This window comes from Agelaius tricolor, unplaced genomic scaffold, assembly GCF_023055355.1.
Source record: "Agelaius tricolor isolate 1412-34295 unplaced genomic scaffold, bAgeTri1.0.p SCAF_2, whole genome shotgun sequence".
NCBI classification, from domain to species: Eukaryota; Metazoa; Chordata; class Aves; order Passeriformes; family Icteridae; genus Agelaius; species Agelaius tricolor.
Window position 1 is genome coordinate 8372425 of NW_027269262.1, and position 12535 is coordinate 8384959.

At 41.1% G+C, this 12535-nt stretch overlaps 1 protein-coding gene across 1 annotated transcript; it reads right to left on the reverse strand.

Moving 5' to 3' along the window:
• On the reverse strand, positions 1 to 12051 carry SMIM13 (small integral membrane protein 13). Its single transcript, XM_071452127.1, has 2 exons — positions 11854 to 12051; positions 1 to 3411 (listed from the first exon to the last, which is right to left on the reverse strand). The coding sequence occupies exons 1-2, from the start codon at positions 11927 to 11929 to the stop codon at positions 3218 to 3220; spliced, it is 270 nt and encodes an 89-aa protein (XP_071308228.1). The 5' UTR covers positions 11930 to 12051; the 3' UTR covers positions 1 to 3217.
• Between the last annotated feature and the right edge of the window lie 484 nt (positions 12052 to 12535).

Genomic DNA, 12535 nt, shown 5'->3' on the forward strand with positions numbered 1-12535 from the left:
TTCATATCAAGACTGGTTATTTTATTTTTCATCTGTGCCGTCAGTTAAAAGAACAGTAATGATGAAAAGAGACAACCACAGAAGCTTTAGGTACAGTTTTGTAACACTGAAGAAGCAAATGACCACACTGAACACATTCTTTATGCTGGTCATTTCCAAATGAAACAGAAGGACATACACAGGTCTAGTTCAGTGTAAAACCTGATATTAAGCAGCAATGTGATCACAAATTGCAACACTGTCACATACAACACAGGAAATTACTGCTTATTCAAAGTTACACAGCCCCTGCAACAAAGATGATATGACTGAATTTAAAATAAGAACCCAAAATACATTCAAGATAACGGCTGCAACAATAAGGCAATCGTTTTAAAAATAGATCCCACTAAACAAAACAAGACCAACCTGTTTGTTACCTTCATAAGGTTTCAGATTTGGATGGGTGAGTTCAAAGTTAAGTGCTTACCCACCATAACGTTTCAGAAGGACATTGGTAAGAACACCTGAAGACATGAGTATATTGGACTGCCAGCAATCACAACCCAGGCCTTATCACAAGCACATGTCCCACACACACAGCTTTGCCCTTACATGTTTGCATGAAGTGCCCCATACAAAGATTTCACTACAGTTTCCTTCAAGAAAAATTAAGCATTGACAGAAGACATTAGCATTTCAAAATTCTTCCAAACCACTTTATATTATATACCTTTGGCCTGCTACTAGTAAGATCATTAAAGCTACACACTAGGGAGACAGCATTATTGGCAGCTATGTCACAACATTAAAAAAATAGCATCAGCTGTTTAAGAAAAGAAAGAGACTGAAAATAACTTGGGGAGTGAAACGTACACCTACAGACAGCATGGAGGGGAGAAGGAAATTGTTTGGCTAGAGCAGGTGAGCCATCCAGAGGTTTCATGTCCATCTTATTGCATATTTGATCAGTGTCCTCATTCAAACCCATACGGATTTCTCCTTCATTATCTTGCTCCAGAGTCTTGATTGTTGCACCTTCAGAGCTACCCTAAACTAGCCATGTATATTGCCATAATTTCACATTTCTTCACAGCTCCTAGAAGCAGGAACTAAGTTACTGTTTCTTTGCCAGGGACACTATAGACATCAGCCTTTTGCTGTCTTCTGTACACTAAAGTCTAGATAAAGTGAAGTGCAGTGGAGTGTCAATATCCTATGTCAGTACAGAGCAAGTTTATTTGTAAGCTGTATTAGCAAAGCTTAAGCCAAAGATGCTAATTTCTTCAGAAAAATGTCCCAGTATTTGATTAGCACTGCTAGACTGGAAGTCTCACCATGTGACAAGACGTAAGCACACAAGAAAATTGTGACATTAAGTTATGTGAGGCAAACTGGAAGCAGCAGGGAATAGAATCTGATTGCTTCTGCTCAGTTTGAATAAATGGGAAGTTTACTAATTAAAGGAAAAAAAAAAAAAAGAAAAAACAATCAACCATCATTAGACATTCCCTTGCCAGCACGAAAGACAGAGGAGGAAACAATCAGTATTTCAACATGTTTACAGGATATGTGCATACCACTGTCTAATCATGCTTCAAAACATAACCTTATGCTTAATATATACATGCTAGCAAATGAAACAGTCTTTTAGACTCCAAAGGAAAGTCAGGGCTGATCTGTCTTATATATTTTAATACTGAAACATCTAAATGATTTTAAGAAGTGAATGCCCCTCACTGGATTTTGATCACTATCCAAAACTGACATATTTAAACATAAAGGCACTAACAGAGTGCTCTTTTCCCAGATGTAGGCCTACTTGAAGAAAAACCTAAATGCTGCTGCTTTCAGCCATATAACTGAACCAAACCACAATTTGAAAGTCACAGGTTTAAACTTCTTAACAGCTAAAAATACAAGATTGATTTTAAAGTCCTGATTAAGTTTTTATACACGGAACAATGATCCAAACACTACCACATATCCAAACTTTGAGAGAAAACCGAAGCTGTTTAAGATGAGACCTGTTGGTAGTTCTCTTTCATACACACAGAGGTGGTTACATGCATGCTCCTCATCTTTCCAAAATCTCATGCATCAATCTTCAGAGTTCCTAGATAAACAGAAGTGGAGCACTTCATCGTGAAGTGCAATGTCAAAACAGCTGTAGAACCAATCCTCAGCGAAAACAGGAGCAACTGCTGATTACTGGTAAAAATCTGTAAGTCCTCCAGCAAACATGAGGTATCAAATTCCCTGCTGGAACACTGTCAGAAATGTCCCAGCAATGTCTGACAGACTGCTAAGAGAGCCTTAACTGCTTCTAGGAAAAAAGTTAGGTTAGATACCAAACACCTGACATAAAGGTGTACAAGGAGAGCTAAGAGAAGGGCTCAATATCCAAATACCAAAGATGACACTTCAGAATACTAAACAGTGAGCAGTGCATAACCCAGACACCTTCCCATCTTCAGCACAGGTTGGACTTGGAGTAAGGTTCAGGAAAAACATTCAGAAGCCTAGCAGGACTGTTTAAACAATAATCCTTCTTATATACCAAAACCAAGAAAAAAGGTCTTGTTATCCAGTTGCTTTCTTTGCATCTCCTTTTTTAAAAAAGAGGAGATAATAAAAACCTCCAAATCAAGTGCACCTAATAGGGTTTTTCATATTTCATTTATACTTTTTATATACACAAGAACTTAACAAAAATCTCACTTTAGAACACATTCTAAAGCAGGATATTCTTTCAACTGATTTTTTAGTTCATGTGCTTTCTCAAGGTTGAAAAAATATATATATTAATATACAGCTAAGGAAATAAAACTCAATTTCATTATATGTAGTTACAGTGCTGTCAAGAAAAAATAATTTATAAACTATTTTAAGTCTGAGATATTTACTATGTTCAGACTAATGCAAAGGCTAAGCCTATGGTCCAGGACCTGTTCTTCATCTGCGTGCTGAGACCTGAGACCGGAGATACAGGAGCTCAGCATTTTTGTGATGGAGATTTCTCTCAGCCCCTCCCTTCTTCCAGTACTCTGTGACTTGCTGCTGAAGCCCTCCCTGAACCTCTACTGCAGGAGCATCATCCATTGGTAGCTCAGAAGTAAAGGTCCACAGGAATCAATGGTACCTCTCAGGTCAGTTTCTCAGTGAGGTCACACCACTGGAGGACAGAGTGCAGAGGTGTTACCCATTCATAGTTTACGCAGAAGTTCAATGGAGTACTCTAAGTCGTGTCTTCTGTAGGTGCCCTTCGCTGCCGAGCCGATTTCTGTCTCCCTCTGTGAGGCGAGGGTGGAGTTTCCTGTTCAGTTTCAGTTTCTGAAGGCTCGTTGTCTCCCTGCTGGGACCCTGTATCACCTATCAATTCTCTCAGGAATTTGAATTTAGACAGGAACAATTGCCAGACCACATACCATCCTGCAGGAGAGAGAAAAGAGATACTGCTAGTTACTTCATACAAATTGATAGTCAGCTTGCTGGCAAAGTACACGACAAAAGCGAAAAAAATTTTGATCAGCTCCCATCCTCCATTTGCCAACCCCAAACGTCCTCCGCAGCACGTCCACTCCTTTTTACAGTCCTGTAAAAACCAATTCAATTTCGTAAAGTCCGTCCTCATCCAGAAGCAACATTTAAGCTCCAGGAAAAGCCCTACACATTCCAAACTGAACTGCCACAGCAAGTAGGTGGGTGACCACCATCACACAGATAAAGGTCTTAATTGTCAGGAAAAAAAGAAGTCCTGTCGTTATATCTCAAACAAGGATTCAGGATTCATTACAAAGGGTCTGTGAAAGCACTAGAATTTCTCCCCACACCCAGCAAATATTCCATTCTGGAAATCACGTTTTAAAAGTTGCATTACAAAATCACTATTAAGCACACTTACTCAGAGCCTCAAATTAATATCATATTTTATAGTAAATCCTATTCTGAAATGGACATGGTCTTCCTTATGTTCACTAAAAGACCACATCCCCCAAATTCAATGAGATCCCTCACCGTGCCCAAATCCCACTAAAGTAAAATTAACATTCTGCAGTAAATCTATGTTCTGCTCCACCGCTAAAATACTCTAGGTCCCAAAATTATGCAAGTAAAGAGCTGAGATGGCCACATTTCTAGAATCTATCTTAAAAAATACTTAGGATCCACCTGCTCCTCCTCCTCTGTCTTGTCTAAGTGTTTTTGTAACCGGTAGCCAAAAAAACTTGAAAAAGCAGATATAAATATATCTAAACCTAAGCCAGAATCTTCATTTTAAGAGAACCCACCAAACAGGAATACAACTTCTCTGTGAAATACAGTTAAGTGGAGCAAAATTTAAACAGCTCATTGAAAATAAATGCTATACAAACATTGTTTGCAACACCACCACCCATGTGGCCTGCACAGAGCTATATATTTAATAGTCCCGTTCTCCATTCAGAAGGTCTTGCCAGCTATTTAAGCCTATACTGCTGACCTATTCAGATATAAAGAGCCCTATTTTACAGAGCTAGGGAAAACTGTCCTCCCAATTACACAGCTTCCAGCAGATGCAGACTTCTGGGAATGGATAACAAGACATAGTAGAAAGGGGGGAGAAAGACTACCAACTAAATAATAAATAAATAACGCTTATATAACCACAGCACCTCTGCATTTCTTCCTCTTCTGTAATCAGAGTCAATACAGGCAATCCATTCCTTATGACAAAAACAAGATCCCACCCTTCTCCTCCTTCCAGGAATACTTTTTACATCCTGCGGTTTTTTAATTTCAGTAACTTCTCTGTTCCTGAGGAAATTGAAGAAAAGCTTCTATATGACAACCTTTAATGATCTAAATTAATTCCTAGAGCCTACAAAATATTTCCTTTCCCATGAATACCTAACCCTTTAAATGACTTGTGTATTAAATCGAATCTGCTGACCTGCAAATGTATTACATTCCCTTGCACCTAGAAAAAAAAATGATGGTAGATGGCTGGGTTTGGCTTCTCATTTCTTTCAGAACTAGAAGTAAAAATTGAGGTAGCAGCTCTTTGAAGGTTGCTTCCATTGAAAGAAGAGAGGGAGGAGGATGAGGCAAAAATATTCAGGGCATTCCCAGAAGGGTTTTAGGGCACTTTACAGAAGCATGACTTGAGTATATTTGGTGTAAACAGATATTCCATCAAAGGAGGTATTTTAACTTAAGCTAAATAAAGTGAACTACATGCTTCCTCTATCACTGCAAACAGGCTACTTAACACCCAGAATTACTAAGGGGTGTGTGTTGGGGAAATACTAAAGAACATAGGAAGTTCATTTGCACTCTCAAGAAAAACAGCACTAATTTCTTTTTAGTGTTTGGTCTGAGTTAGAGAGCAGAGTGGAATGTTCTAAGTATCCAAAACCCCAAGTAATAAACAGATTCTGGAGCTCTCTAGCTTCAGACTACAAACAAGACAGTGTAAATAACCAGCCAAGGGGACTGGTTCTAGCAGGCAAACAAACAGATCAGGGGTAACAGGCAGGTGAAACAAACCACAATACAGCGGGTTGAAAAGAAAATTACAACAGGTAAGCCAAAGGCATTAGTGAGAGGGCAACCACGCTTGAAAACCAGAATAAAAAAACCTCTCAAGGTCTCCTAGCCTGTACCAGAAACCTTTAGATATAAAGTAATCAAAGTAGAAAGATTTCTTTCATTTGCTCTAGTTACCAGCTTGGATGGAAAGGTTAAAAAAAAAATAAACAAACACACTTGTACAAATCAAGTTTGGACTTGCCTCTTCAGCTGAGCCTCCCTGACCCTAAATAAATAACAATTTCCTTGGAAATAGCCAGACTACTAAAGAATAAGTTGTTCTGGGTATAGAAAAAATCTCTCCAGCAACAATATCAGCTAAATACATCATTAAACAAAACCACACAAAGCCTGGAGGCAGATTCACATTGTCTCTGAGAAATTAATAGAAAATGCATTGTCTTCTGATACATTCTCTTAAGAACATTGCAAAATGGTAATACCCATCACTGTGCCATACTGAAGAACTGCAAGTTACATAACTGTGTTTAAAAAAACCAAAATAATTATAAACTAATTTAAAATACACACACAAGAAATGGAAAATGGGCATCTCAAGGTATTCTTTTCTGTATGTGGCTCAGTTTAGCTTTGTGGGCTTTTTGCTGTAGAGCTCTTCCTGGACACGTAAGTGACACCATTGGTTTGCACCTCTAACACTTCCACTCTGTTCAGGTAAGCTGCTCTCAAAGAAGTCCTACTGGTTTAGCTTCACCACACACAAAGCATTTGAGTAGAATCACTCCTTCAGTGCTTGCTTTATTTTCTTTAGGTATTTGATTTACCTTTTAAAATCATCCTTACCTTGACTGAGCCTGTGGAAGCCAAACAGCACACCCGCAACACGCCTTCAGCAAACAAGCAGTGATGACACGCAGACTATAACACATAATATTTCTACACTAACTGATGAAAGAAGTTGCCTCTCAAAGCAGTAAGCCAGATCAAACATACATCAGCACAGTGCAAAGCAGGGGATCCAGCCCTTGATGTAGCACATACCTGAATCCAGTGTTACAAAATCCAAGCTACCAGTGTTTCGCAGCTAGGCAAAACTCAGCCTTGCAGAGTTTAGTACTCATTAAAAGCTGGGTGCCACCACCTCACTTAAAAATGCCACAGCCAGATGCCATGCAAAGACACATCTGGTACCGTGCCATCAGTATGTCAACCCCCCTCTAATAAATCACGATGCAATGTGTTTGTGAAGGTGGGGCTGTGAGTCAAAGCCTTTGACTAACTCATAGAGGATGTATGTAACATCCATGCAATTCAGATGTTAAACAGATTTTATGGTTTGACTAAACTTCATCAAAATTACTTTTTCTGTTACTTCCCACATCAGCTCCTGGTTCTTTGTAAAGGAGAAAGAAACAGTGATCCAACTACAAAGTTACTCCCACTTCAAAAGTGAGGGATTACAAGTCTCAGGCCCATCTACTTCATTCACCTTTCACTGGCATGTATGCAACAGCTGAGTTTTCTTTATTGGAGCACATTTTCCTCTTCCATTTGAATCAGGAAAAGCAAACAAAAGAAAAACCCCAGGGTTAATATGGAGTTCTGGGTAAAAGCAACTTGATCTTTCTTATGTGAAATACAAATGAAATCAAGAAAGGCAGGATGGTGATGCAGTAACTGCAAGAACAGCACAGAGAAGACTGAACTTCCAGTTCTGACCCTGCTGTGGAATTCCTGTGTAGTCTTGCAAGATCATTTTACTTCTTTGTCCCTACTGATTTGAAAACAGGATCCTACCATGCCAGAACATGGGTACTAATTTAAAACTGGGGTATCACCATGGTGAATGGTGCCTGTATTCAAATGCTGAAGTGTCCATTGCAGAAAATCCTAAAAGCTACAGCTGAAAAAAAAAAAAAAAAAGAGCCTGGAGCTTGAGATGCTAACCTGAGATTTGGGAGAACAGGGCTCTTCTCTGAGCTCTGTTAGATAACTCCTGCAACCATGCACAAGTCACTTCATCCACATCTCTGAAACAGGGCAGCACCAGTACACTACCCTAGTGGATAGCTTTGCTATGGAGAGGATCAGCCTGAAGAAGACACTACTCTGACACTGGGATAACAGAGGACATCAGGTGACATGGTGCTTGGCTCTGCACAGCTCCATAAACCTGCTCCCACTTAATGCAACACTACCACATGCTGCTTGCTGACTGAGCAAAAAAAAACTTGCTCTCTTCTCATCTCCCATTTACAACTGTTTGAAAACTCAACTTCAAATTAAAGGATATTTTCTCTTTATGAGTGGTCTACTCAACCATGACTTTCCTCATCTGTTAAGGTATTTCCCAAGAATCACTCATTGAAGATAGTTACAAAACTGTTTAAGCAAAGCATTAAAGAAAAGTTATTCAGGCAGAATTTAGGGCTGAAATGTTTTCCCATCTGCAAATGAATTCATACTTCTGAAGTGAACCACTCATTCATTTCAGAACTTAGAGTTACATGATTTTTATTTTAAGGTTGTATGTCTCAACCTGCATTCCATTAGCCTCTTTTGACAAATGAGATGAATGCTTCCATCTGTTCCAGTGAAGGCACTTTGGCAATTTCACTTGGCTTCATGCATTGCTACACTGGGAAAATAGAAAAAATACACAGAGGTAAGCAGTACTAGAGTTCACCTTGGCTGGTATTTTATTTTATCCTATATCCTTGACTAGGCACAAGTTCCTCCCATCTCAGAGGTATCTCAGAGGTACATGGAATACAGAAAAGCAGCAATAAGACCACCAGAAAAACAAAATCAGAAAAGGTGGGAATGAAAGAAGTGGGACCAAGTTATCTTACTTCCACTTTTAAAAGAGCAACTGAAAATCTGCACTGTTTACAGTACCTCAGTGGTTTCTGTGTCAGATGTGATCAGTTTACAAATGCTAGCTGCAAGCCTCCCCTGCTTCTCAACTAATTCAGATTAACACTGAAAGTAGCAGTTGCCAGCATTCAGACATGTTTTAAAGAAAAGGAAATCAGGCCATTTATTCAAAGTACATTTATAGACATAAATGCCTAATTCACATTGCTGAAGAACCAGTCAAAATAACTTCTGATAATTTGTGCTCTGAATTTTGTCTTTTCAAGTTGAAAAAAAAGGTGAAGTGAATGTTTTACTCACTGTTTAATAGCCCTTATCACACTATATGTGGAGGGACAGCAGAAATCCATGTGATCCTGGATATTTAGGTTTATTACTCTCTACAGGCAATCACACCATGAGTTCTTTTATAAGTCATTCAAAATCCAAGTCCCAGCTCTTTACACTCTTGACCCTTTCTCTCAAGGCTGTTTCAACACCTCTTGTCAGATTGCTGGAAAATATTCTCATCATCAGATCAGGCTTACTACAGATTATATCCAGCCCTTCCTGTGTCAGATTTGTCCATTAATTTGTGTGTCTCACTGGCTGGCTTTTGCTCACATCCTGTCACACACAGCACTTAGGCAGTTTCTCCATCACCTTCTCACCTGGACGTTGCTACTTTTTCCAGCCTTCCCAGGAAAACTGCCTGTCACTAGCACAGATAAACAATTAAGTTCAAAGTATTCTTTTTTTTTTTTCCAGTAGTGGTGTTGACACTGTTTTCCTTGAATATTTTCCATGCAAGAGAAGTTAAGTGGTATAACCAATATTAATTAATTATTAAATGCTGAGTGATGAAAAAATAATTACAAATACTATAAATCACTATCAAACCCCACTGAGTCACTTCTAGCATGGTAATAGTTCAAATCCCTCCCCAAAAAATCCAATTAATGTGTCAGCTTCCTGTGTTCAGTACACCTGAAATCTAGGTGACTTTTAGCAATCATTTTACAAAGTCTGACACTGATTAAAGTAAAATACAATGAAGGATTCAAAGCAACATATTTACGGAATTTAAGATGAATGTCCAATATGTAACTCCAAACAAGCTAAGTATTTACAAGCCACTTAAAGTTATTCATTACTTCTGCTTTCTTTAACCAAGAAATCACTAGGCAAATGATTATGTTATCAGCCAAAGTTAATGCTTAGCATTCCAATTCCATTTGTCATATACAGACAAAGGCAGAAGGGCCTGAGGAAAATGATGCTTGTTTCTAAGTTTGAACAGCAGTTGCACAATTGTATTACACTTTCAGTAAGATGGTAAACAAAGATCTTGTATTCATACTTAGATATAAAAGCCCTAGCAATTACCATGCTGCATCTTCTAGAGGTTGAAAAGTGGCCAGTCAATGCCTAATGAGGGTAGAGAAACTTGAATAAATATCTGCTCAGGTCACTGTTTAGTCTGTAACAACAGACAGTACAGGACATGCAGGAAAAGAGCACGAGACCAAGTGAAGTACAGCCTTGCAGTTCCACTTATCAGCATTTTACAGATTTCCTCACCCAAGATCATGACCAAGACATTGACCTCTCTTCCAGGAATTTAAATGGCAGAAGTTTCAGCATCCAAAATATTCCTTATTAATGAGCTTGCATATTATTTCCCCATAGTGTAAAAGAAATTGTTTTGTTTTCAGCCTGTTGCTTGACCATTTAACTTCATGTACTCCAACTCCTCTGCAATGATGACATTTCACAACGCTTCCCACTTCACTTTTGACTCGCTAGTCAGTGATATAGCCATCACCCCTTCTCCAGTCACCTATTTTTCAGGCTTGACAGATCTAACCTCTTTAGAGTTGCTTCATGCAGAAATAATTTCAAAGCTCTCAACTAAGAATTGCTATGGAAACCCTATATTTTCAAAAAGAAGCTAGGATCTTGTTTTTTAATGCAGTAATACACTTTAACAAGAAAATACACTGTGTGAGACACATGCACATGGATGATTCCTATAGCAGCATAATGACATTTTCTCTTCTATTTCAGGCTTCTAAAGTTTGATTGCCTGTTTGGTAGCTACAAAGGATTACAGAGATATTTTGGAGAAATGCTCGCAATTACTTCAGCTAATCCTTTCTTTGGGATAATAGCAGCTCAGTTTGGTTCCACTGTATTTCTCCAAACAAATTACATGTGTAAACATTTCACAGTTTCTACATGCCTTGCTTCATACATGTTAATACTGGACTTCACTTCCCATATCACCATCCAGTCCCTTGATAATGCAAACTCTTTCCACAATGCTTTGTCACTTTGACAACAATTAGCATTTTTTAAACTATTAAACATCAGTCTTCGCTTGCTCCCTCAGTTTTTCAGAAACCCCTTGTAAACACACATGTCAGCAAGGTGCCAGGTAGGTTTATAAGTGGTTGTAAGTCTCACAAGCCTCTCATCACATATTATGGCATAGTTTGAATTTGCTGGTGTGTTTTTTGTTTGTTTGTTTTGAGAGCTGCAAGTTCTGTGTATTGGCCACAACATTCACACACTGCATTGCTGATTTCTTCCAGGAGCTCCCGAAAGACCTGCAAGTCATTCCTTCCATTGAAATAACCCTTCTTTCTGCATATTTAGAAATAATTAAATAAATAAATTTACAAAAAATAATAAAGCCTTGGATGAATCATCAGGGTTGGAAGAAACCTTTAAGATCATCCAGTCCAACCATTCACCCAGCATCGCCACTGTAACCCCTAAATCACTAAACCATCTGCCAGTGCCACATCCAGACATCTCTTGAAAACCTCCAGGGATGGTGACTCCAGCACCTCCTTGGACAACCTGTTCCAATCCCCGACCACCCTAACAGTGAAAAAATATTTTCTAATATCTAATCTGAATCTCCCCTGTCTCAGTTTAAGGCCATTTCCCCTGGGCCTCTCACTGCATGCACAGCAGATGGACCTCACTAGAGCCTCAGGTCAGGTGGTTGTAGAGGGCGAGGAGATGCCCCCTGAGCCACCCCCTCTCCATCCACGAAAGAAAAAACCTCCTAAGAGCTGTCTTCAGCTAATTCAAGCAAACAGATGTCAGAACGTGAGGGATGCCAGTCCCAAGTTTACTTCCCGCACTCACTGGCATTTCAGACCCGTGCACAGGGTGATTGCTTTTTTTTAGTGAGCCCCAACACTAAAAAAGGAAACAGCGAATTAAACACCGAAGTAAGGCTCTGGGAGCACCTCAAGGCTGGAAACGACTCGGGAAAAAGAGAAGAGGGCGCTGCATAGCACACACGCTCGCCCACAGGCCGGGGCACAGTGCCCTTTTCCTTCCTCCAGTCAATCCGAGCCGAGAGGAACCACCAGAGATTGCGAGCCCGGCGCGGCGCTGCGAGGGCGGCCGGGGGGCACCAGCACCGCCCGCCACAGCCGGGCCGGCAGCCACCGCCCGCACCCCGGCACTCACCGCACAGCATGAACAGCAGCACGCAGGCCAGCGTGGCCACGATCACCAGCAGGGTCAGCCCGACGCTCTGCCACATGGCGCGGCCGGGGGCAGCCGGCAGGACCCGGGCCGGGCCGGCGGCCCCGCTCCTGCTCCTGCTCCTCGTCCCGCCGCCGAGGAGCCGGCGGCCAGGCGGGGCGGTGCTCGCGGAACATCGCGCTGGCGCAGGGGGTGCGCGGGACGTGCTGGGAGCTGTAGTTCGTCTTACTCCGCAGCGGTCGCAGCGGAAGGGCAATCCCCGCCAGCAAGGACTACAAGTCCCGGTGCGCCCTGCGGCTCGGTGGTGATGGCGGGGGCGGTGAAGGCTGTGTGAGGGCGGGGGGAGCGGCGAGTGGGGTAAAACCCAGGGGCGGTGGCGGTGGCTGAGCAGGTCAGAGTTCCCGTAGGACCCACGGAGAGGTGACTCAAGGCCAGGTTGGCGGGGCTCTAAGCGGCCTAATCTGGTGAAAAGTGCCCCTGCCCAGAGCAACGGGTGTAGAACTGGATGGTCTTTAAGGTCCCTCACAACCCAAAGCATCCTATGATTTCATTGCTCTGTAACTTAGATTTAGGGATGGGGCAAACTGATTTCTTAATCCTCCTTCTCACTCTTGCCATTCCTGCCTTCCTTCTCCCTCTTGCGCTTCGACCCAGTGGGATCGTA

Coding starts and splice junctions, on each gene's coding strand:
- SMIM13 (XM_071452127.1), bottom strand. CDS start 11,929: ATGTGGCAGAGCGTCGGGCTGACCCTGCTGGTGATCGTGGCCACGCTG. Junction 3,412..11,853: donor GCTGCTGTTCATGCTGTGCG/GTGAGTGCCGGG, acceptor TCTCTCCTGCAG/GATGGTATGTGGTCTGGCAA.